Below are 26,348 nucleotides of genomic sequence, written 5' to 3'. Positions count from 1 at the left end.
CACGGATGATTTTCTGAAATGCCTCCCTCCCCCCCAACAAATCCATTACAGTTGATTTGGGGAAGAAAAGTAATTTTGAGAGTGCACCTCAGTGACAGTAGCAGGTGCATGGTACTTGGGTATGCTATACTGACGACTATGAGTCAAGGAGTGACCCTATGAAAACACAACCGCTTCCGAGCTTCTCCCATCCCCCAAGCACCACCGCAAATACCAGGCAAGCCACAGATCAGCACCAACACCCATGAGGGCAGTAGGATCCACAGCTATGTAAAGCACAACTTATATCAAAGGTGAATGCTGCTAAACCAAAGTTAAGAGGGGGGAAGAAAGATATTCTGTTATTAGTCACTTCTCAGATTTTCTCTGCCAGTATCAAAGGTCCAGGTGCAGGGGCTGCCTTGGAGTGCAACTAAATCAGAGTGGGAAAATACTCAGTTCTCATCTTAGGCTAAGCAGCTTTGTCTCAACCAGGCCATCTTCTTTATTTGATCATGCAGGCACTGAAAGCCATTGTAGGGCTACGTAATCTTCCCTACAAGTCGGTTCTCACAAATGGTGAATATATAATGGCTGGAACACCATAGCCATCAGAAGAAGCAAGAGACAAAGGCTTCACACCGATGTTCTTGCTGCACTTGTGTGCAACACTGGAGTTGAAAAAGCATTCCCTGGGCAAAGCTGTAACTTTGAACAACCTCAAGAACCAGAAACGGGTGGGAATACCACTTCTAATGTGGCTGTGGGGGGAAATATGTGAAAAACAAGCATTAAGTATAAAGCAAATGAGTGTTCTGGCTGCACATTTTTTAGAGAAGTAGTAATTCCATTTTGAAGTCTTTGAATTAAATACACTATCTAAATTCTGGAAGCATTATTAGTTACCTAAACAAAATAGGTAGCTAGGCGTGCAGATGAAAACCACAAAAGGGAACAAACTGGCCAAACTCAGGACACACCTACACCAGAGGATGACCTACACATTTGCTACCTCAGCACCTTTGTAACTCAGTCTAATCACAGGAGTAGAATCACAGTTCCCACAAAAGACGTCAGCATGGAAGACTGACATGAGAGGAACAAGTACGGCAAACCACAGCAGAGGCAGCTACGCTTTCTTGGTACTGTCTTGATGATGTACACTGATAGTGATCTTCCAGGGTGAAGCAGAGAACACCTGATTGCCCCTGGTCATTCAGCTCCTGCCCACCCACCCCGAACACCTCCTCCTGCAAATCTGTCCACAATTTTGTTAAATGGGGCTATTTGCATCGGTGGCCTCTATAAACTGGACTAGACTATCAATCTTTTCTCCCACAGGCCAGTGGAAAAGGCATGATAAATCCAGGCTGAATTTCAACAGGAAATACAGGACTGAAAGATGTGTACCCTAAAGGAGATAGCCACTTAAATCTGATATGTTTAAAGATTCTCCCTCACACAAAATACTCCCTAATTTTCTGTTGATCCTTAACACCAATGGATCACAGCACCTCTTAAATAATGCTTTCAAGAAGACGACAGGTCAGTTTGTTCCTTCGGAAGCACTGTATTCCTGGCTCACAGGCTCCAGGACGTTTTGCCTCTGTGTCTAACCTCTGTGGGATCTCCAGAAAATTTCCAATAATCTTGTAAAGTTAACTATAAATGCAGTCATAACCTATTGCAGGATCAGACCTACACATTCAGTGCTGCAAAGGACTAAGCAATATATTCTTGCCTGGTCTTTAATGGCAACTTCACAGGGCCCAGCTTCAATGAAAAGCTTCTTCTAAAAAAGGTCCCAAGTCTTTCCTCGGTCATGTAAAGCATCCTAAGAGCAAAAAACAAGCAGCATACCATTTTTCTTTAAATTATTTCCTCTATTAATCGATAACAACAGTCAGAAATGTTGGCCCAGCTTACCCTGAGGCGCACAGATAAAACACCCATTGCACACATTCCTTCGGGTGGATTTAGGGTCTTCTTTTTTCCTAGCATTATATAATAGAGAATATGCAAGGGCCAGCCATTTAGTCTCCTGCATCTCAGAAGCCCAGCCAACACCAGCTCTAGAGCCTGCTTTCTGTTACAAATATGCAAACAAATATAGACATATACATACACACACAAATATATAAAAAAATATAGTGGGTTGAGTAAGGGCTGACAAAAAGGGAAACAAGGTGTTATTTAACTTCTGGCTTTCCTTTCTTTGGAAAGAAATTATGAACTAAAGTCAATCCATACTCCAAGAGTATAGGACATGATGCTTTAGTTGGGGAAGGAGAGAATCTAAGTCAGGGAAAGATTGTATGAGAGCATGATGAAGATGCTCTGTGCTCCTACATTGCAGATGTACTCATTGCTTGCCTTTCATCCGGTTTATACCTACTCTCACTTTATGGACTTCCAATTCACAACACAGAAATCTCACCAGTACACTTCTAAAATGAAAGCAAAAAAAAAAAAAGAGAAAGACAGACATAAAGAACGCAGAGACTGTAACATTTCAGCTCTCTTTGAAGCAAGATTTAACATGAGTGGAAGAATTGTACTGAAAAAAAAAAAAAGGAGTCTGTCACAGTCCAGTACCTCACAGGCCACTGCAACAAGTTTGACAGCAGCCTCTATAGAGTTGGCTTGCTTCTGGTTCACTGCACGTGAATACCACAGTCAATATCTGCTCACTCAACTAATAATGCTGACTACAGCACAAAAGAACACTGGAATTTTGTCCAAGAAACCACAGGCTCAGAGCCTCTGAATGTGCACTATATTTAGAGCTTGCATTCTTTGCAGCTGATAACAGCATGAGATAATAGAAATTTCAAGCAGCAGGACTCTAGCATTGCCGCTATTCCATGTACTTTTGGTAAATGTCAAATTAAGGTAATGATCCACATGTTCTCAATGGTTTTGCCCATGAATATTTTTCCTACTTGTTTTGTTCACCTTTTCCCTCTAATTTTCCATCTTTCTCAGACTCTGTGTTGATCCCTCTATTAGTTTTAACTGTAAAGATCTAGAGTTACTCAGTCCACGATAAATGCAAGCAAAGATAGTCACCCTATTTTGTAAACAGGATGCATGCACACACACACAAATAAGCACACTTGTATACACGTCTGCACACAGGGAGTACCTCAAAAGCTCGAAGTCATGCCTTGTTATTGCTCAGTCTACAGAAAAATATTACATACAACACAGTGTCCCGAGGCATGACTTTGCTGGCCATTCATTTTGCTTCCATCATCTCTTAATTCATGCTGGTTCAAAAGTCTGCCTTAGGGAACCACTTCTCCCTGGCAGCTGAGAATTCGTCTAAGCACCGCTAACTGCCCAGATGGGGTAAATCAGAGAAGTGGCAACGCTGTCCAGTGCCGATAGAGACCTCACTGCTGATAAACCTAGGAGCTGTTTGCCTGCAACAACATAATCCATGCAAACCTCTTCAAGAATCCCTCTCACTAGATTTGCATGCCACCAGATGAGCCTGTGCCACTCTGCCTCTCAAGTGGGGCTCAGGCAACTGACTCCCTTCAGACCAGTGGATGAGTGTTCCTGAGGACCACTGGGGGCTTTCCCCTCTTTTTCCTCCCTCCATATCGCCCCAGGAAGTTGCCCTGCGAGTTGTTGCTGCTACCGAGTGACCGTACAATGAGAGGTGGTCAGCCAGCAGCCCGCCAGTGAAAGCTCGCCTTTTTCATTAAGGCTGGGGGCTGCTGCCTCTCGAGCGCTTTTCTCAAAAAAAAAAAAAAAAAAAAAAAAAGAACAGAAGACTTGCGGGAAGTTTCTACCAAAGGATTTTTAACAAACCAAACCATTGAATTTTACAAGCTTTTCTCTCTACACCAAAAACCTCACCAAAATTTTCCTCATATTTCAATTGCTGTAACTCCTCCAACCATCCCAAAATCAAGCTGGCTGTACGAGAAGAACAAAGAGCCTCTGTTAACGCAATATTTATCTGCTGCTATTGTTTCTCCTTTATAAATCTGTAGCTCCTTGGCATTACAATTAGCTACTCCAGAGAAAATGATTATGTCACAAAGTATTATCCGCCACAGAAACAGATGAATGATGTGAACCAAATGTACTCTGCTGTGCTCAGAGGCAATTCTGTTGACTTTCATGTAAATGTGCTTGCTAAAAACGGGGATGATTTTTAGCAGCGAATCCTTATTTGATCTAGAATTTATTTGCCAGCAGAAATGAACTTTTAAATAAGATATTCTTCCTAGTAGGAAGAGAACAAATCTGTGAGAAATGTAAGACTTGAATTGAGTGTGCAGAAACTTTTGACTACAGCTTACCTAAATAAAGCAATGTAACTAAACTTATGTAAAACAGCTACATTCAAAAATACCTATTTTTTTACCTAATTTTTTTCCTTTCGAGTGTCTCAGAATAAAAAATTTGAGAGAATTACATATCTTTTTTTTCTGCCATTTGATATATGCCATCAATAATTTGCTTTCCAAACTCTTCCCAGTTTCAGACTGTTCTTAAAAACACAGTCTGTTTCTGAAGCTACTCCGCAAGTGTACTTAAAATGGAGAATTTATGATCTGCAAGTCTTAAGGTAAATATTACTAAACAAGTACCAACAGCTAAACAAAACACTGATTCACTATTTTAAATTATGCAACACTATATACTGAGTGAGAGATTGCAGTTCTGGTCTAGACTCAGGCTTCCTCTTTGCCACTTTGTGAAAAGCCTGGCACTGAATGAAAACTACCTGCTGAAGTTTACGTGCGGGCATCCGGCCCTGCTGTTTTACTTCTGTGAATTACCATCATCATGCTGCTCTGTCACTAAGAAAAAGAGGCATACATGTCGCTTGCAGAGCATACAACATGCATTTCCATGGCATATTTACAGTTGGACTCAATAACCTTAAAGGTCTTTTCCAACCTAAATGATTCTATGATATAACAAACTCTGAATAACCTTAAGGAGCACCAGACCATGCTGCTTCCTTCTCAGAGTCTCACTACAAAAATCCTCCAGGCTATTAGCAGCTGCTTATTCTCAGTGCTGCACTTCTCTTCCAGGGGCAGGTTTCTTGGGGTGCTTCCCATTTAATACAAGATTGCTCCCTGCTTACAGAAAATACTTTCATGGATGATTTTGGAAAGCTGTAACTACAGTCATCTTTTCAGGTCCCAAGAGCTTAACAGTCTTTCTTCTTTGATGGCTCCTGGCTAAACCATAAAACCTGTTCCAAGTCTTACAGTAATTAAAGCCAATTCAACAAGTGATGTTTTTCACACTGGGTGGGGCTCTCCTTTCCACTGTGAAAGGATTAATGAATGCTCTGACAAGCTGACAGACTCCTTGCCAAGTTTCCAGCTTAGAGGTACACTGAGGTAAAGCAGCAGGTAAAAGATTTAAGATGCTTAAATACTACAATTTTGAAAAGAAATAAGAGCTTAGGAATGAAAACCCAAAGGAAAAATCAAAATGTCGGTGAAACCTAAACGTCCTATCAAATGTATAGCAAGCAGTTTCCCTCATATAATCAAGTATATTTTGCAGAGCCCATGCTTTAATCTTCTTGCATTTGGACATCCCCCATTATACTGCGTGGTCCAAAATCAGAGGCTGATGAAAGCTGAGCATCTGGGCCTGACTTTCCTTTCCTTTCCACCCTTGTGTAAGTGATATCTGTATAAATTAGATATGAAATAACATATCCAAGAATTGGACTTTCTTTTTATCAACTTGAAGCTGACTCTAAGCAAAACACATGCTTTGCTTTAGTACTGGTGCATCCACACAGTTCAAAATATCTGTTCAAGGCATTCATGTTAGGCACATGCACGCTCAGCTGCACGTGCACCATTTCAGGGTGTAAGACTGCCAAGCTCAGACGCCGCTAGCCTCAATCACCAGTTGGAAAAAAAGGAGCTTGGAGTATTGTTGATCCTACGAAACTACAAGACAGCAGCTTTACCTTGCAGCCTCCTCTTTGCAAGGGCACCCTCCCCAGCCGTAAGCATATGGATAACATCAGTGCACCTTCCCTTAGATTTACCTGCTCACACTCCCTTACTCATAGTCTAGGGCTAACGTAAAACGAGATGGCAAGAGAAACCAAGACAGAGACTAAATGGATGAATGTTTTGGGAGCACACATGGTATAACTCGTAGGATGTTCAGCCCTGAAACTTTAACTTCCTACTAGCCTCTTATGACATGTCCATTAAGCGTTCTGGCCATCACCCTGGAGGCCATTCCTGATACTGCCACCTGGCAGTTGTCCCCTGCCCCACATCTGCAGGAGTGTGCTTCCTTCACACTGCGTTAACAGCACCTCGAAATACTAAGGGGAGGTCACCTTCAAAGGCTGTCCAACCCAACTTTGTAATGAAGCAGATTGGGAGCAACCTATTAAACACAACTTGGTAAAGGTGTGGGAACAAATGAATGACCAAGAACACTAACTTCCTAAATTGCTGCAGTTAAATCCATTAGTAGGAGTTTGCTTCTGCCTTAGGAGCTTTTTTAAAAAAAAAAATAATTAATAAATAGAAACTCTCATTCTGGCCAAGTCAGATTTTAAAAGTTGTGGGGCTACAAATTTATTTACACTTGCACTGTCACAAAAACAGCCAAGACACCTGTATTCTTCCTCTGCTCACTGCTAACAACTCTCATTCCAACAAAGCCAATGTCAACAAAGTCATCAGGCAACTGCAAGAGTTAGCCAACAGTAAAAGGTTATGGTTTGGTTCTTGTGGAGAAAAATAAAATAGCATTCTCAAAGTATTGATTTATGTTCAAATAAATCAGAGGCATGATTTTGAATCACTGCATACTGACCAGAGAAGGCATTACAGCCTACTGGATGGTCTAGTAAACGCCAAGGACCAAAACCTAGTTTAGCTTCGGTTTTTCCTTTAGTACCTTACTTTAGAAATCAATTTTGAAAATTAAGAAAGAACTAGACAAAAACAACAACAGAGAAAAACAGCAAGTGGGATTACTAAAGCCATGCTTCTTTTGGTAGGTTTCAAACATATGATGTGTAACAAATAATTTAACTTGCTAGTTCAATGAAAAGTAGCAAAACTGAATTACAGTTTACTGGAATAGTTTTTAAAACTAAGATTCATGCCTTGAATTTGGAAAAAAAAAAACAACACAAAAAGCAAGACAAAAAAAACCACCCAGAAAACACAAGCTCCAGCTCCAGTTACGCAGTTCATATGTTGCTCTTAAAGAAAAACTTAAGTTTCATACATCTTCCCTGAAGTATAAACCAAAGATGTACTGTAGAAATTCCAGGATAACTACACAGTCCTAACAAACAGGTTTTGGTAACACAAAGTGACACATTTCAGTACATATTCATAAGGGTTGGGGGTTATTATTGGGCTGTAATTGCAGTTGTTCTAACACCTAATAAGCCATGGCTGGAAAAACAAAGGCAGGTTAATTTGTGATTTCCTCTACTCATTCAGAGGCAAATTAAGTGTCAAACAGCTAATACAGAACATATTTCATTTTATGAGATTTTAATTTAATTCTGCACCATATCGTTGATGCCTTAATGTAGGGTGGTTTATCTAAGAAGAGGAGCAATTTATAAACCTCTTTCAATTGAAATCTTTAATGATAGGATACGATAGCATAATTACAGCAATGCCTGCTAGTCCTGCTATACATAAGCATCTGTCAGCAATTCCATCATAAACATAAACCCTTATTTTAGGGGTTTATAACTCAGTTATAAAATTTGGCTCCAGGCTGAAATTTGGGATACAACGGTTCTGCCCATCAGCAATTATACATAGAAATCTTTAGAGCTGAAAGTATGTAAGGTCCCTGTAACACCTTAAAAATACCCCCTTTCTTTTTTCTTTTTCACTTGGCCATTGTTCAAAATTACGTGCACATGTTGTAGGCATCATGTGGACAAGGCCCTCTCCACATTTTTTCTGTATTTGTATTATATCTAAATGAATTTCACTAAGGCTTGACAGGTTCTGGAACACATTTCTAGGAACCTGGGTAACTGGAATGATGCCAATTTTTTGCCCTTTTTTAATTTATATTCCACACACACATATATTTGAGAGTATTATGAAGCTGAGGTGAAAACCACTCATACAATTAAGTCATTGATGAAGCTGTGGGTAAACATTTGTATCCTGACTGGTGTTCTTGCCATTTTCTCTCAGAATTCTCAAATAACTTCTCAGACCCAGGTCAGTCGTCTTTATTTTTTTTTTAATGGGTGTTAGGACAGCAGTTCAAGTAATGGCTCCAAATGATCCTAAATCTAATATGCCTAAGTGATATTCTCACCAGGCTCTGTAAAATTTCTAAGAACACTGCTGGGTGTCTACCTCATACGTACATTAAAACATGTTCCTGAAAACTGCAAAAGCATGAGAAACCTTAACATCTACAAAGAAGCTGTCGGAGTCTGACAGATTTTTTTTTTTAAGTTGCTTAATTGCATATTTACATTTAATTACACCGACCACAACAGCTCCAAGGGTCCACTGCAGCTCATCATTCCAATGGCAACACAAACCAGATGAGCAGAGGAATCAACAGAAGTTAATGGAAAAATAAACAGCTGCTATCAAGGAAATTTTCAGTTTAAAGCTTGGGCTGATACCAGACTATGTTTCTAAAGCAGCTGCCTGCAGTCATATCAGATCTCGCTAAGATCTCCTCATCTTTAACAAGCTTCTGCAGGGCCCAGCTGAATCACCGCTGCACCGCAGGGTACGTCGGGGATTGGGGGCGCGCGGCACCTTCCCGTAAAAGGGACATTGATTTCGGCATCAGAGGGGACTACTGCTGCATGCCAAATAAGGCATGAAGCAGCCATTTTCAACATCTTTTGGGGCTCTCTCAGAAATCCTGGCACTTCTAGCAGTGTAGGCTGCTAGTCCCGATTTCCCACTGTCACCTGAAGCAGGCAGCAGTGGTCTAACCACCCAAAAGCCCTGCCTGCGGGTGCAGGGTGTCCACAGTGTGGGCTGTGTTCATGGCGCTCAGGCTCCAGAGAGGGCTCAGCACAGCAAGTGCAGCCAGGCAGCGTCCCACGTGGCATGGGTTCCAGAAGCCTCCACGAAGGCTCACAGGTGGTCCCCAGGTTTTGGATGACAGTCACTCTGCTGATCCAGGTTAAAACACTTCAGGCAAATTCCCCACTAGCAGGATCATCCTCCCAGCTCCCAAAAACATCCAGGCAGAATATTCGCTGCACTGCAAAATCCAGGATGACCATGTAATGACTCTGTCTGAGCCTGCCACCTTCAGCTTGCAACAGTTTTTAGCAGCAAATTTAAGCATGTGTTTGAGTATATTTTATGATGGGGTTGACCATGGGGTAAACAGTGATGCATCAGAGGAACTCAGAGGAATAAATCACAAGTTTCTGTACTCCCTCCTTCTATAAATACCCACTTTTCCTCTAATGCCCAAGACGACTACAACACAGATTTATTACTTACCTCCAGGCAAATTTGCTCTGAAATTACAATTCAGTAATAGAAGACTGACCCAAAAAAACTGTTAGTAAAATATCGTGTGTGTACTTGGGCATGTAGTTAGGATTGTTAATATCAATTAATTCTGCTCACAGAGGAGGACTTGTTTTAAAACAACTTCATTTTTCTTCTGCATATATGTAATTACACAGCTGTAACTAATAGCCATAGCAAAGCAATCTGCCATCTAAACAACTAGCATTATTCTTCAAAGTATTACTTGTGCTTTTCTTCTTGTATTTTCTAAGTATGAGAGGTGATTAGTAGATATGATTAAATGTATATATCAAGCCTTTTAGCAAAGTACCAAGCCCTGCTTTTCGGATCCATTTTTAATGGTATACAGCAGTTTTCTGGATGCAACAACTGTTTTATTCAGCAATATTGATATCCATCTCCCCATATAGTATAAGATAATATTTATTTCTACAGGATTTCACCACTACCACCCTTTTCTAATGCATGTTATCACTGGTATTCATTTCTTTTATCTTTGTGTAAACCATGTGCTCTATCACATTTGCCATTTTGTTTGGGCGATGTTCCCATCAATCAAATGATTGCCTGTGCACGCACACAACAGGGACTATGAAAATTTACCAAAAATTTGCTTCCTAGCAGTCACTGAAGAAAAAGAATTTTTAAAACTTTGGCATCAGAGGAAATTTTAGCTATGAATAAGCCCAAACTTAATACAGACAAAATACGTGTTTTGTCTGACTATTTCAGAGAGTTCAGCACTTTTTACTCTAGTATTGATAGAGCAACAGCACACAGAATAAACATCAGCAAAACATATAGGTAACACTTGCCAGCCACCTATTATAACAGGAATTCCCCAGGCACCGGCCTGAGTTTTGCTTCACGAACAGATAACCTTGATGCTTTCCAAAAGTAAATCTCGCTCTCCAACAAGACTGGCAAAGCACCCCAGGTACGTGGCTTTAAAGGTTTGTATACTTGCCCATTCTTCCAGGAAGCTGAAGTGAGGGGAAACACCAAATACTCACACATGCAGAGGAGGAATGGGAGATGGTTCATAATGGTAGCGTCCCTCATGATGTCTCGCATCAATTGGTACAGGAGGATGGAATGCTGGAAAGAGGTGAGGCGGATCTGAAAAAACAAGCGAGGTTCCCAGATCTGAGTATCTCCAATGACACTTTAAAAACAACATTCATAAAAATGGAGCAGATATTGAAAAGCATGTGTCAACACCACTACGACTTACGGGTTGCATTCTACTTCCCTGCTGCAGTCAGTCAGGTCTGTCTTAGAGGAGAGTTTGGCCCTCGGTGTTTGCATGAGTATGTATTGACTAATTTTATTATTCTCTTTTTGTAGCTTAAATGGAAAGGGATGTGAAGATGTCTTTAATAAATAATTATGTACCCATATATGAAGTGTCAGACCAAGAGGACCATCAAGCCTTTCATAAGCATTCCTCATTTATCTTTTATTAAAACACGTACACAAAAAAATAAAAATCCCAGGACAAAAAGCCTAAGCAGAGAATACAATACAATAAAAAAAGTACATCCTCAGAGATGCAACACACAATCCTACAATGGAAAGCAAAACTGAAGCAGCATGCTGAAAAAATTACTATCTGGAGTAAATCAGACAACAGAGTTAAAAGGGAAATGCAGTTGGGAAAGGCTGTACTGGAGATGCTTAACTGCGTCACAGGGATGGCCACATCCGGAGGAATGTGCCTGAGGACAGGGAGACTAATTTCATACACTGCTCTTAAAAAGGAAGGGTGCTTTCTTTGTCCCCCACGGCTGGAGACACAGGGACACACGGCTGCAATAAGCTCCCCAGCCCTGTCTCCTCCAAGGCTTTCACAGCACTGGGGCTTTTGCAGCTGCTGGGGCTCCTGTTCCCTGCTGCTTCTGGAGAGCCTCAGCAACGAGGCTGACAAAAGGGGGAATGCACCCCTGCTGCCCCCAAGGGCTCTGCCCTGAAGAGCCAAGCATGAGTCCAGCCGCAGCTCCCCAGTGCTTCTGCAGCAGGACTACCTCCCAGCTTCGGAGGACACGACGCACACAGACCACAGCTCTTCGCACCAGCATACTGGTGCGATTTGCGTGCCTAAAGGGGGTTACTGCCAACTGTGCTGCTCACCGCTGCCTCCCAAACGCCCAAAATTCAAACGAGGTGCTGAGCATCTCCAATGGCATGAAACAAACCAGTCCTGCCCAATTATTACCCAATTGCCACTTTGGATGAAGTCATGTGTTTATCCAACACCAAAAGCTGAGAAGTACTGACATTAGATCACATCATGGATTTATAAAATTATGCACTGGCAGTAAAACTAAGCCTATTTTGGTTTTGCCTGCTGACTCTGGAAGGTATCTTCTCTTTGTATTTCCTGCCTTTCCTATTCATCAAAATGTAATCCTCCTCTTAGATTATGTTATCTGTGAAAGCAGTTCCCTCACGCCAACTAGGACTGTTTAAAAAAAAAGTTGGGTTGGTTTATTATTATGTTTTGAAAAGGGAGAAAGAACGAGAGAAACAAACCACATGGCCCTGAGGGAGTAAACAGAGGGTATGAAGGGGAAATCACATAAATTCTAAGGAAATATTCCCAGTATTTCAGGAAAATCTGGAAACATCTGACACGGCCTGTCCAGTTTCATGGCTTGATTTTGTGAAACATCATCACCATATGATCAGCCACAGCACATTTTTGCCATTTCCTGACTCAGGGCTTAGGCACCATAAATGAAAAATAATTGTGGCTTACTACTGAGAGCTGGGAGCTCAAACTCGCAGTAGCTTGAATTCTCGTTCTGCTGCACCAACTGGACCCTGGCACGCAATCCATTACCAGCTTCGCTCCCCATGCCGAGCGCTCCTGGGCTTCAGCAGAAGTAAAGGTGGGTCACAGATGACCAGGTACCCCTGTGAACACACTGTCATCATCCAGTGGAGGATGCTTGCTGCCACCTCCTGAAACACATTCTTCACCAGCCACCAAGGTGGAGAAGGGGGAAAGGGGCATGAGAAGTGTGTTTTAGTGCATCTCTCTGCCTGTCCTGTTCCCTACTTCACTGGTATTGGACTACAGCAGCGTAAGCCGAACAGAGGAGCTTAAAACATGTGTCTTGCATTTTACTGTAAAAACACTTCCACCATTTTTTCAGCAAAGAAGGAAGTCGGTCATGCCCTCATAGATGCACAGGCAAGTACTCTGCCCTATGCATCTCTGAAGAGTGAGTCTGGGAAGCACAGGTGAGACCACAAAGATTTTGTCACCCTTACTCATGTCAGACGGTATGGGCTCCACCTGGTCAAGGCAAGCAATCCCACCCAGGACACTAGCCTCCTTCACCATCCCACCCTCACCCAGCCTGAGCAACTGCCCATTAAAAGCAGCCCCAACATCTATGCAGTGAAACACCATTTAACCCTTCTGAATGCAGTCATCTATCTTCCTCTGAGGAATGGAAAACAAGTATTAAACGACCCATAAAAGGGTATTCCCCTTTGTGGGGCCTATGCAGCACAGAGAACCAACAAGTTGTATTTAATACATGGGGTATAAATCTCCAAGAACACCTTTTTGAGTCCTCTCACATTAAGCTCCTTTGTATATCTTGGTTGCATCTTATTTGCAGTTTCCATCTGGCAAACAGCCTTACACCATCACAGCACAGGGAGCTGTTTCTGTCAGCCCTGCGCCGACTGGAGCAGAGCTGCATATCAAAACCCAACATAATTATCCATCTCACAGTTTATTATTTACACATGAGCAATACAGCTGGTGAACATCATAACTCAAGTGTATGTGTAATAAGTTACTCCACTGTAACCATCTCCTGTTGCAACCCTTAAGAAAAACCACATGATGACTTTTCCAAAGTCAGGCTAAAACTGCTGAAGCAGAATAAAGTGCCACTAAACCTGGCTACCTCCTATTTATCATATAATTTCCTGACTGATGGTTCCACAAACCAGCTGCTAAGTGCTGTGTACTCTACTGTCAGCAGACTAACATGCTAAATGGCAGACAGGGAGAATAATGTGCAGAACTAGTGGAGTCAATTTTACTGAGGGAATTCAAATTCTGCCATGTTTGGGTCAGCCCTCAGTGCAGAGGAGGGCAGTAAATTCTACATGCTTGGGGTCCAAAACCACTCCACTTTGAAGAGCGTTGAATATGTATATGGAAAGACTCTTAGATCAAACAGAGACCTGCCAAAGCACCCATCATCCAGGGCTTCACTTGGAATTCACTTGAAACTCCATAAAAATGTAATTGGTTGACATGTATTTATATGGAAATACATAGTAAGAAGTTTGCAAAGCAGTAACTCGGGGTGTAGCCAGTTTCACATTGCTTTTTCATATCCCACCCAGTAACTATTTCATTAAAGGCACAATCAGAAGGTTACAGGCACATTTTGCTACTATTATTTATGCTGTAGCTGAGTAAAGAATGAGTGAGACTACTCACTGGCTGGAATTGAATCTAGACCTACCTTCTTCAGGAAGAAGATACTTCCTGACCTACATGTACAGTACAGGAGTTGCGACAGACAGAATTCCTCGACCAATCCTTCAATTACATCCTTGCAGAGACTTCCTGATGTAAGTGTACCATACAGAAGTTGAGACGGACAGATGCTGCCTCTGTATTTGGACCCCTCAGCTCCAATTCAGCAGCAGTATCCAATCCTGTGCTTAAATGTCACTATTTTCAAGAACCTGTACGGACATGCCAAGGCACTGGAAATACACTTAAACACATTCCTCATGCATTGCTGAATTCGGTGGCTGTTGCTGCCTTCTGAATTCTCTGCTGCCTACTACTGTAAGCTTCCTTTAGATGCTCTCCTGTCTCCTGCATAGCTAACTGGGTCTCCTCGAAACAAAATGGGAGATACAACTGCCTGAAATGCTACAAACTCATCCATTTTATCACTGTGAGATTTTCTGGAAAATATGTCAATTTATGCTGACTTTTTGTTGTGTAAAATGTGCCTTTTTATTTCTTCTTCAAGAATCTTTCTTGCCTTCTTAAAGAAAGTGAATAGGATCATCTCTCTCAAATTACAATCACTCCCATACAGGAAAAAAGAAGAGACCTACACTTGTTCTCTGAAAGTCAGCAACCTAGGGCTCTGCTGCAGCAGCATCAAGGGAAAGAATCTGGGAGAAATGACAGGTATGGTCCTTGCTGCTGAACAGCAAACCTGAACAGAAGTCTGATGAGATGTAGCAGGCAGCAGCAATTCACTGCAAGACTTGGTGGAAAGGTGCACAATGCCAGCTGGCTCAACGGTGCTGTTTAACACCTTGAGACAACGGCAAAGAAGTTAGGCTGCTCTAAAGCTCGCTGAAATTAAGGATAACTTTTCTTCAGACTCTGTAGTCTCTCAAATAAGCCTTACTCAGTTAGGGGATCACTACATTTGGAAAGTTTGGCTGTGGCGGTAAGGCTAGTGAAACACTCTGCCCTCAGCTAACTGACTTGCTCAAGCACCTTGTGATTCCTGCCAAACCCTTGCAGAAGACGGCTGCTGAAATGACAGGCTGCATTTTTCAGCATCTCAAGAAAACATTTGCTACTGTAGAAAATGCCTGCATCAGCTTGAACGCGCCCAGTGTGGCCCTGATGCCTGCACCTGGGTCATGAGATCAGGGCCAAGCAAACACAGGACTCAAGCCCAACACAGAAGCCCTTGTTATGTTTCAGCAGATTTGTCTTCAGGACCATCAGCTCACCAAATTATATGTCAGAACTAAGCCAGGTGCAAAATTCCATCTCAGATATAACGTCATTTGAGGTGAAACCCCCTTCCCGCTTAAATTCACTATGGTCTTGATGCTGAACTTGGTGGTACCAGGCTTTCACACCAGATGTAACAGAAACAATATCAGGCAAAATATAGCCTCCTCACTAATGTCTTTTCAATATGCAGAACAGTTTTGAAGAGCTTGCCAGCAAATTTCTACACTTCCTTTGGTTCATAAGCTGATCACCAGATGGGAATTTTCTAATATTCAGGTTTGCAGAATCCCTAAGGGCACCACTGTTTCTTCACGTACATTTGCTTCTGATGATCTGAACTTAATGGTATTGCCAGGTTTTATGGCAAGAATTAGGTTCTCTTTTGCCAAGCAAAGATCCTATTTTGGATTTCTGTTTAATTACAGCTTGCGTTAGGGCTCAATAAGAGCATGTGTTGTCTTTGGGGGGGTTTTCGGTTCTCTTTCAGAAAGGGGTGAGTTACGTTCTCTACGTATGCTTATACAGAGGCTTTAATCAGGAAGAAAAATGACTGAGCCACAGCCACACGTTAATGCATGCACTTAACTTCGTGCACTTTGAAGAGTCTCCCTATGGTGACTGGGGTTGCTGCTTCAGCGTGGCTGGCTGCCATCTGAAGCACTGCTTATTTGCAGGCTGATCCACAGATGTGCTACAGCCAGTTATCTCACGAGGCTTTTCCGTGTGTGTGTGTGTCCATGTGTGCATGCATGCACGCACTCACTTCCAATGCAGCAACCATCATGTTGACATGGACATGACTACTCACTCTCTGACTTCACAAAGAAGGAGATTTTAAGTAGGAAAAAGAAAAAGCCATGGCAAATCAAAACCAAAAAAAGCAAATAAATGGATCAAGCCAAGAAATGGACAGAGGGAGAGTGGGAAAACTAATTTTTCATTGGTATATCCTCTCCATTTCAGTAACACTAAATGTTAATTGTTATAAAATATCCAGTAAATATAACACTTTCAGAGAAAAACACAGTTTTCAATCAGATCACATCCCTTCCATGTGTTTGGGTGTATTAATGATGATCAGACTTCCCCTCCCTACCCTCTGCTTGTGCTTGCACAGCCTATACACTGACCTTAAAAATAAACCACAGGAGTTCCAGGCCAAACCTCACAACCCAGAGCACAGCTCCAGCTCTGTGCCTCTTGTTACAGCTGAAAAATAATTTCTACCTTTGCAAAACTGAAAATTAAGACTTCAGGGCATCTTAGATCCCTGCCATCTATTTTACTGCTTTTTAGTTTGTAAACTTGAACACCTTGTGGGAACATGCTTCATTTTTTTCAGCAGTTCCACAACCACCATCATGCCAAACACATGAAGGACGAGCAGTTATCTGTGTGCTGGAAGAAAAGTGGCTGGAAATTATTTCATCAGCTGGCACTGAGAGATCTTTAATATGCCAAATTTACTGCAGGTATTGGCTAAACAACTGCTGGATTGATTTCAGTTTGAATGCTTTATTATTCCTCCCAGTCACTGCAACTCTGCTGTCTGAGGAGCAGGACTGCCTTCTGGAATACTAACTTGACTTCAAGTCCACTAAGCTGACTCCAGTGCTTCCTTGCTTTTTGACCGTCAGAAAAAGAAAAAAGTAGTAAGAGACAGCCTTGCAGGTTAATAGATATATTGCATGTATAAAACACCTTGGACTGAGGAGTCTCAAATTCTTTAAGAACATAATTTCTGATTCATCACAGCCCAGTGACTACAAATGACTGTTTCCACTAGGATGGACTCACCGGTAAGCAAAGGAAGGACTCCATGTGCTGCCCTGATCGTGCAGTCATGAACTTGCCTGGTAAGCGGGGTGGGCACAGCAGTGCCACCCCACAGCCCCCCAGGATACACATTTTTCAGAGGAAGAAAGCCAAGGCACTCCACCAGCAGAGTTTGCCCAAGAACAAAGAGCAAATTGGTAGAAATGCACCAGGAGTATCCCACCTCAGTAGCTTCTTCCACCCAAACAACACTGTCTGCTTCATCCTATCAGCAACCTTAGAAAACCCCCATGAACATGACAAACAGTTGCATATAGCCAGCATCTGTATATCGGCCCATGCTTTCAGAAAAAGATGACAATGAGACCTCTTAGCCTCATCACCATGTTATTTGGAGGGAAAATTGTTTCATCTAACACAGCTGGCTCTTGGTACGGCATAGCTCATCTTTTTCATAACCTCTGGATCCCACGCAGCATTTCTTAACAAACTTAATAATGTGGTCTCCGCAAGAAAATGACAAATTATCCTCTGCCAGGAAGCTGACAAAAGAAATCCCTCCCTCCGCTACCTCCAGTGGACTCTGCAGCAAAAAAATAATTCAGCTTCTGCCTTGCAACACGCTTGCTGTTTTGTTGTTGCTCCCCCTAACCTCTCATGCCACCGTGCATCAGTGCATCCTCCACCACTTAAAAATCCCCCCACAGGAATTACGGAAAACAAAACAAGCATCCATGTTTAACTCTCAACAACCCCAGACAAGTGGTTTTATCCAGCTGCTCTGGAATACTTCCCACCTTCGATTACACATGTGTATGAAGGATCACACCCTCAGCATTTCCTCCTTTACGAGCAGCAAGTAACTGGATGCATAACCACAATATATACACAAATAATTTGTACCTATGTACGTGTGCACACCCGTTCCTGTAACACACTGCAAATTCCAGTGGTCGAAGGTGAGCTACAAAGTGGAAACTAAGGAAATGAAAAGATTATAAAAGAGCTAAATCCTGATCCACACTGGAGAGAACTAAAGGAGAAATCTCACAGCAGCTCCAAACTACTCCTAAGCAGAGGTTTAACGTGGGCTTCCTGACCAGTGGGAACAAGGAGCTGCCATGCTACAGCTTGATTATTCCCTATGGCTCAACATAGCTCAAGGAAAGCATTCAAATTCCCTGCTGTCAGCTGCATGCACTAACTCAGCAATGACAAATATTTGTAAGATGGAAAGGTAAATGTGGCTAAGGAGAGGTAACAGAAAGCTAGAAACTAGGGAAAAAAAATCTAGAAATGTCCTCGTATTGCTGCTGATTTGATGTGGGAACAAGTAAAGACAAGTCAGGTAATTCAACAAGCTTTATAAAGCAGCAGCGTAAGTCAGTCTGCAAATGTTATTTGTTTAAATGATGCTTTGGAGACTTGTGTGCTCTTCTGTGTACCAGAACGAAGTTTAAAAGCTATTTGAAAGGCCAAACCTCAAACAGTTGGCTATCAAGTACAGCACGATGAAAATCACTGTAGCTAAACAGATTTCCAGCAGCTGAAGGTCTGGACCACAGGGTGAAAGACTTGGAAATAGGTTATACTTAGCAGCTTTGATGAGTAATTTATGGCATGATAGGAATTAGAGAGGGAAAAGTATAATTAGATCAATTAGGTCTATTTTTAGATCTTAAAACAGTTCAGATTCTATGGGATGCACAATCAGATGAACACTCAGAGATTTCTTTCTCCCTGCTGTTCAACCTGATTTTTAAAAATTTCATCCAAATATTCGTAATTGTTTAGCTTCTCTCTGTACCATCCTTAGCAATTACTCTCCTTCTGTGGTGTTTACACTCTTCAAGCTCTCGCAGATGAGCAGACAGTTATCACATGTGCTGTCAGGCCACTCGATAATATACATTTATTGCATCCTTTAATCTCTATGTCCATGTTCTAAATTAATCACAGTCGCTTGGTTTTGCTCCCTGGGTTTCTTCCAGCTTGGGAGAGATATATAGTTGTCACCCCTGCACTCTTGGGCATCAGGTTTTCATGTGGGCTGACATGACACTGTTTAGGAAGAGGCAGCCTTAGAAATTTATAATATAAATAACCTCTTCCTGCAAATTTCTCTTTTGAGCAGGCATATGTGTTTCTTATACACAGTCTTAAATACCATTACCTTTCATCTTCCCACTATTAGAGGGTGCCTTCATCATGTGGCAGTGACCTACCCTACCACTTCTAGGGACTGCTGGTGAAATGGGCACTGCTCAAGCCAAGTAAAGGCAACACAAACAGGCTCTTGGTTATTACTTCTTGACATTTCTAAATACTTGACTTTAAGCTGTTTTCTTCCTCATTTTCTCGTCCTCCTTCAGCTTCTCAGAGAGTTTCTCTCCGATATTTCATTTCTATGCTGGGTACTTTTTGTTTCAAATCATTACTGAAGATGGAAAGTACGGTGAGTTCCCTTAATTTGCCATATTGACATTTATCCTAAGTGCTCACTCAGCCTATTTTTGAGAATGTCATATTGTCAATATTCCAGTCAATATGAGTTAGTGCTTTGAGGCAAATATTTTTAAGGAAAAGGGCCACAGTCAAATTACATCACTTCCCTGTGCCTCAGTCCGGTCACTGTTAACACGGAGATATTCTTTCTGAGACACTCTGACCCTCTTCAGTGAAAAGTCCCAACAAAGAGCTAGAACAACAGTATTTCACCCACTACCCATTATTTCTTTAATTCCTTGAAAAGAGTGGTTCAATTGCCTAACACTGCTTGTTCTTTACGAATCTCTCTTGGGCTTTGCTCATGATTTTTTCAAGTTTCTTTTTCTTTACAGACAACTTCTCTGTTTCCTATTACTCAGACAGAGGGTGAAAGTACCAGCTTTAGATATAACCACATTTTTGCTGGTTTTTTAGGATTATCTTCTGGCCCGTGTTTCTCTTGCTTTGGGAACTAAGTGCTGCTGACAAAAAGCAGTCGAGCCTTTACATCACCCATTTACAGCCAGCACCACCACTGAGAAACGAGATGAAGGGTATGTATGTCGGAATGTACTTGTTTAAAAACACAAATCAAAAAATCAGAGTGAACAACCTCAGATCAATTAACGCTCATGGTCCTTACACCCTGTGAGGACAGCCCTGAGTTAGCAGCGTGATGTGTCGAAACCACACACTGCACCCGGACACATCCAAGCTGCGGAGTAGGGGCACATAACTGCAGAAGGCACCCAGCTGCAGAACCAGCTCCAGCATCTCCTGAGCTCTCCTGCCCCTGCTGCATCCTACTTGCACAACCCTCACTGCTAGGACTAGAGTGGCACAGACTGCATGGGTAGGTCCAGCCTCACCAGGGAGGAAAACCACTCCCAAAAATGACAGAAAAGGAAGAATAAAAGAACAGAGACACGAACAGGCAGAAGCATACAAATGCAGTAGCAGGCAAAGCCACAGATGGCATTAGCAAAGATTTTTCCACACAGCAACAGCAAAAAGCAAACTCTTCAGGGCAGTTTCCATCTTTACATGACCTGTCAACAGTGCTTACCGCACTAGAGCCCCAGTCTTTGACTGAGCTTTTTGGCACTACCATAGATCATTACAACAGCATGGCTTTCTCCAGCCTCCAGTCAAGGTGGACCAGAGAAAAAGTTGCATTACCTGCCTATACACAGCCATGTTCTTCAGCTTGGTGATTAAGGGACAAGATGAGAGAAAACGTAGAATTAGGTGGAGCATAACGAACAAATATGAGAGAATTGGGAAAGGACCATTCTTCTGCACCCCCAGATGGGCAAGGGGGCACTAAAGAGGAGGCCGCTGCTTTTCACTCCTCTCTTTACACCCTTGAGGAGAAGCCAAGGGTGCCAAGAGGACACAATAGGAGACAAAAGAGGAGAAAGATGAGCAAGTTAGGATGAGGCGGACAAACCACCATTCCCTGCCACACAGCCAACTGCCACAGGAGGCTATGGACACCGAAAGTTTAAATGGCCTCAAGGGGAAAGTCACAGAAGAGAAATGCAGTAAGGGTCCAAATGTGTAGAAACCACTTACGGACCAGGAAATTCCTGGACTACAAATCTTAGAAAGTTGAGAGAGTACTTGGGGGCAAAGGGAGAAGACAATCACCTGCCATGTTCTTACATTAACTCATGGGCATCTGCTTTTGGTCATTGCTTGGAAAGGATACCAGGCTGGACAGACCTGTGGTGTAGGCCAGTACAGCCCCTCATGCCCTGTGCACTCCGGGCATGTTCCCCAAGGCCAAGATGGCTGCAAACACCTAACACTCAGTTGGCACGTCACCAAGAGCAGTGCCCAAGCTGTGGGACTTCAGCCCATACAGCTCTGTGGCACAAACACGAAGGCTTCCCAAGCCTGTTAAAGCCCATCTTTCAGTTGCATGTTTGTACAACATGCTGCACAAAAAAGGGCTTTGGTCTACAGCTAACATCAAGCACATGGTGGTAATAAAAATAACTTAAGATGTCTGTCCCCTGCCCACTGAGGTGCAATCCTCCCTTCTACATTTCCATGCAGAGTTCAGATGCAATCTGGCTACAGGAAAACCGGGGACTGCACGGGGACTTCATTTACCCTCTGGCAGAAGAAGAGGGGACAGCTCTCCTTGGTCCCACCCTCTGGCAATCTTGGAGCTTTTCCAACACATTAAGCATCAGCTTCCTGCCAGTGAAGTGTTTGATGCTCTACTAAATGCAGTGGCACTCAGAGAGGTATGGTAACCCTCCATATGGAAAAGCCATTTGACACAAAGGTTGGAGGTCAAAAGTTTAAATGTTTGTGACAGAAACGACAGCAGTCCTTTTCTGGTCAATAGCATCAAAGGATTTGCCAGCTCTTAATGCTACCATTGTTGCTTGTTTGGATCCTATTGAAATTCTAGCATATTTATTGCACTCCAGGAGCATAAGGACTTTTTGTTTGTTTTAATCTCTATGCTGAACCGAAGGAGTCTGAAGTGTTGTGACTCCCCTTGCTCCTGAAGAGAATGTGCAGGAAAACAATGCCAGAGGATGCGGCATTGTAGTCCCAACCAACTTGGCGCTTTCTTCCCCACCAAAAAATATAAATTATGGATGGAAACATATGGTCTCTATTGGACAGGGCTGGAAATCTCTGCTCCTGAGCTCCCCACGTGATCGGTTTTAATTGTTTTGTGCTATGGCAGGGGGTGAAAGGCTCTCCCCACCATCAAGATCTCCGTTTTGCCAATCATTGTTGAGAAACATTGTGCCGCAGCCGACTAACGTTCCTATTAGGCACAACTGTGTCAGAGCCGGGAACAGCAGTGAGGTTCTCTGAGACGAATTGTAATGCCATAACCACAAAGAGTATCACTTCTCCCAGCCCTCCTTCGCTCCCAAAACTTCTGCTTGCAGTTAGGCAGAAACTTATTACCAGAGCTCTACAGTGCATGTTCCAAGCATTGTATCAGCCATCGATACCTCGTGCCTTGCCAGGAGCAGGATCCAAGTTCATTTGTTACTACCTTCCTCAGATTCCTGTTCCCCTCTCCACAATGAGGATTAGCAGTTTAAGTTATGTTGCTGACCTCCATCTGGCTAGGCAGAAACAGATGTCCGCGTACGCGGGCACGATCTTATTTCAAAGTGGGGACTCTGGGTTACTAATGACGTTATAAAGGCAACAGCATATGTTGGCTCTCAACAGTCCATTGTCTAATTGGGATGGTTTTAATCAAATATGAATGTACCCAAGTTTTCGCAGCTAATGAATAAATCCCCTTTTTAAATAACGAGAGTAATTTTGAGCTCTCCATCGAGGCAGCATCCCGAGGAATGCCTACATGAGCAGCAGTCATCACCAAAGGCCGTAAGAGGCTGCAGCAACATCCGCTGTTATTTAAACAGCTCCTAACTGCCCTTCCCAGAGGTAAGCTGCAGCCAAATTGTTTTCCTTCACTTCACAAACCAGATATGCATGGCTTATTTGAACAGTCCGAAAGTTTACTTTAGTCTCTGTTTAAATACCTTCTACCACATATTTCAAACAAACAGTTCACTTCATTAGAAAGGCAAACAGCGTAGCCACAGAATACGAGCACTTGAGGAGAACCACGCCGGGCAGAGAAATCCTCTGCCCCTGTGTAAACACCGCCTGCTCTGCAGCTCCGGGCAGCATCCGCCTGCTACGCCACTTCAAAAGCCTTTTCACAAATACTTCACACGTCCGTTTGTAAGTAAATGATAACCCTGAAGAGATTATCTGCAGGGCTGAGAGTCCTGATGACTATCACCACCGCTGCACAGGCAAAGAAAGAAAAACCAAAACGCTTGCTGCCAGCCCTGGGTGAGTTATGAAACTATAATAAACTCAGTGGCAATCCAGTAACATCAGCTAAACCTGTTAAACTGGAAAAGCAGTGCTGCTTTGGTAGCCTGCTTTGGCATATTTGGCTCCACAAAGGGAAGCAAGTTTTACCCTTAGCAATGGAAAGGTTACTGCATCTCCATAGCTATTTATCCAAGTTGTTAAATTGGCACATGGCAGAGTGTAGTACAAAAGAGCAAGAAAACTACGTAGCCAACAAATCATGAGATAAAGCACTAAGCTATTTCTTTCTGGACAAAATACACATGGTGGTCTGAATGCCTCAAGAGCACATGACACACTCTTGAATCCCGGAAACAAGCGTGAAGGGAGAAGGAAGACAGACAACTGGACACAGAGAGAAGGAGAGGCGATGGAAGGCAGCCAGTGCAGGGAGGCTCCTGTCCCCTGCCCTCCCATGCAGCTCCTGGGGACGCTCGCCGGGAATACACCCTCAAGAAACAGAGTTTGCTGTCACTCCCTGCTGTTTTTACTGCTATGTGCCAACTGAAAAGTTTTAATCAAATTACTGGCGTTAGCATGTTTGAGGGAAAGGACATTAGGTTGCTTGTTACAAGTGAAGGCACTCTCACCATCCCCACCACTACCGTCATCGTCAGAGCAATCACAGCAAGCTATCAGGATGGCATCTCTCAGTACCAGTCATAAAGCACAGACCCATGGTATGCCCAGAACTTTAACATCACCTTAAAAAATAAATTATCTACTATCCATATGCTCTTAAATCCATTCTCAGGCAAAAAGAAACAGCCATAAATCTAAAAATCCTTCAGAAAGTTCATAAGCAGGGACTGACTACACCTGGCTGTAGGGCAAGGGTTCACAAGCCATGAGACCACTGAAATTATTCCAACTATCACATAAAGAGGAGGGGAAAAGATAACATTTTTATATGGGGAAATCAAGTATTGTCATGTATGGACACGAAGGTTAGGACACTTCAGCAACCATAACTTTAACTTTGCAGTGACTCAAAACATAATTTTCAGTAATTTTCAGTCTCAGGGTGAAACTAAGTCCCACAAAGTCAATGACAGTTTCATCTTTAATTTCAGAGGAGTCAGTATAGCCAGCTCTTGTAATTTTATCATTAGTCTTATTTTTCTTTTCAGTGTTTTTTTTTAAAGCTCCAGTCTTTTCAGTCATGTCACTAAGTAAAAATCTCAGCTTTCATTTAAAAACAGAAAAAAAAGGCAAAAAAACCCTACCACCAACCAAAAAAACCCACACGTATGTTTCCAGCCCTTACGGTTGCAGAGAGAAGGTGGAAAATGAGAAACCCCCAGGTTTCATAACCTATGAGCAAATAAAAAGATTGAATAAAACCACACAAGAGCAGGTATGTAGGTACAGGATCTTTCAATAGGTATGACCTGTTTTGCATGCTCAAATACACAAAGTTATTATTTTGAACACCTAGATACTTGGGAATGGCAGGACAGTATATCTCTGTTAAAAATGGTATCTGTTGGCATTAAAATCTGTGGCTTTTAACTGTGATAATCTTTAAAGTTGTTTGCACAGGTTTTGGACCATATCAAAACTGCACATCACATAACATTTTTTATTTAACTACATAGATGCTTCTTGTACAAAGGGTATTTTTTCTCCTCTCTACTAAGAGTTGGGGATTCTTTTAGATTCTACTTTAAGACTACAATCTGGGTTTATGAGGATTGTTTACTAAAAAGATGCGAGGTAGAAAGATCCTTTCTAAGCATTTTAGTGGAAAGGCTGAATTTAGGTTTAAAGTGGAAATAAAAACCCCTGAGTTTCAGCATGAACTAGAGAAAATAACAGTCTTAGCCAGCTCTTTGAGGGGCTACGATAATATAAACAATAAATTTACTTTTATTATTACAACTGGTAACACAGCTGAGCTAATGGAACTAAAATATCTTCTAAACCAGTTCTTGGAGAGCTGATAATATTAACCTTTAGGTGCCAGGAGTTGGGGATTTCCCAGCGTACCAAGCTGGCTGACTTACTGATACTAAAAATAGGAATCTAAACCCTGCTACTCTTGTGGGTTATGTACAAACAATATGATTTTTTTCAAGCAACTCTGATCCGTTCAGAAAGGTTAAAAAAAAAAAATCTATTTCTTTCAAGATCTTTATGGCCTGAGGCTTTTCTAATACAAAAAGGGGAGAACAATTTATTTTTCATTATGCCATTCCCCTATCTTCAACTTGAAACAGACCACTTCTACAGAAGTTTTTTACGATGTTCCAGCAAGTCCTCTGTTGCAGTTTTTTGCTCCCTAGCACATTCAGTTACTAGCTGAAATTTGCCTGGCCATTCTCCTTAAAGCATCTTCAGTAGCATCAGGAATAATTTTAAGTTGAACAAGACTTAACAGACAGCAACATTGTCTATTTCTTTATCGCATGTATTTATTTCATATAATAACAAAATAAGAACAGTTTGCACATGCAAGACCCAGTTCTACCTTCTGTTTGATCACCCAAACCGAAGAGGAGATGCGCCAGCCTGCCCTGAAGACACATCCTAAATTCTCACTTCTGCAAGTTACACCTACCCAAACAGCACATGGTTTTGTTGGGTTGGTGGTTCAAGGTGGAGGGAGCTGAATCTGAACTCCACCTCAGGCACCAGCCAACAGACTACAGCTTTCCTTCCAAATCCAGTACACGCTCCTCTTGCCACAAATGGACAACCTCCATGGAAGAGTCAGTTTAGAGATAAGGAAACTGCACATCCTACGACCCACAAACATAGAAACATAGGAACATAGAAAAAGCATCATCTCTTTCTCTGGAAGTGTTATTTCTGCTCCTTTCTTTACTTGAACAGTCTGCAATTAGTTTCATTTCATCTACCCATACTGCTGCAATACAAACATCAAATGAGCTAAAGAGAACAACTCATGTAACCATCTTATGAATGTACTTTAAAGACTGAAACAGATAACAAGCATTCACTGA

At 42.2% G+C, this 26,348-nt stretch overlaps 1 protein-coding gene across 2 annotated transcripts in view; it reads right to left on the bottom strand.

Moving 5' to 3' along the window:
• GLI3 (GLI family zinc finger 3) overlaps positions 1-26,348 on the bottom strand; it is a 211,385-nt gene that overhangs the window by 85,189 nt on the left and 99,848 nt on the right. For both annotated transcript variants that reach the window (XM_064443852.1, XM_064443853.1), the window contains exon 4: positions 10,508-10,613. In XM_064443852.1, the coding sequence (XP_064299922.1) occupies positions 10,508-10,613 (106 nt within the window). The remainder of the gene's footprint in view (positions 1-10,507; positions 10,614-26,348) is intronic.

This window comes from Phalacrocorax carbo, chromosome 2 (genome assembly GCF_963921805.1).
Source record: "Phalacrocorax carbo chromosome 2, bPhaCar2.1, whole genome shotgun sequence".
Taxonomy (NCBI): domain Eukaryota; kingdom Metazoa; phylum Chordata; class Aves; order Suliformes; family Phalacrocoracidae; genus Phalacrocorax; species Phalacrocorax carbo.
This window is presented reverse-complemented; position numbering and strand designations above follow the sequence as displayed.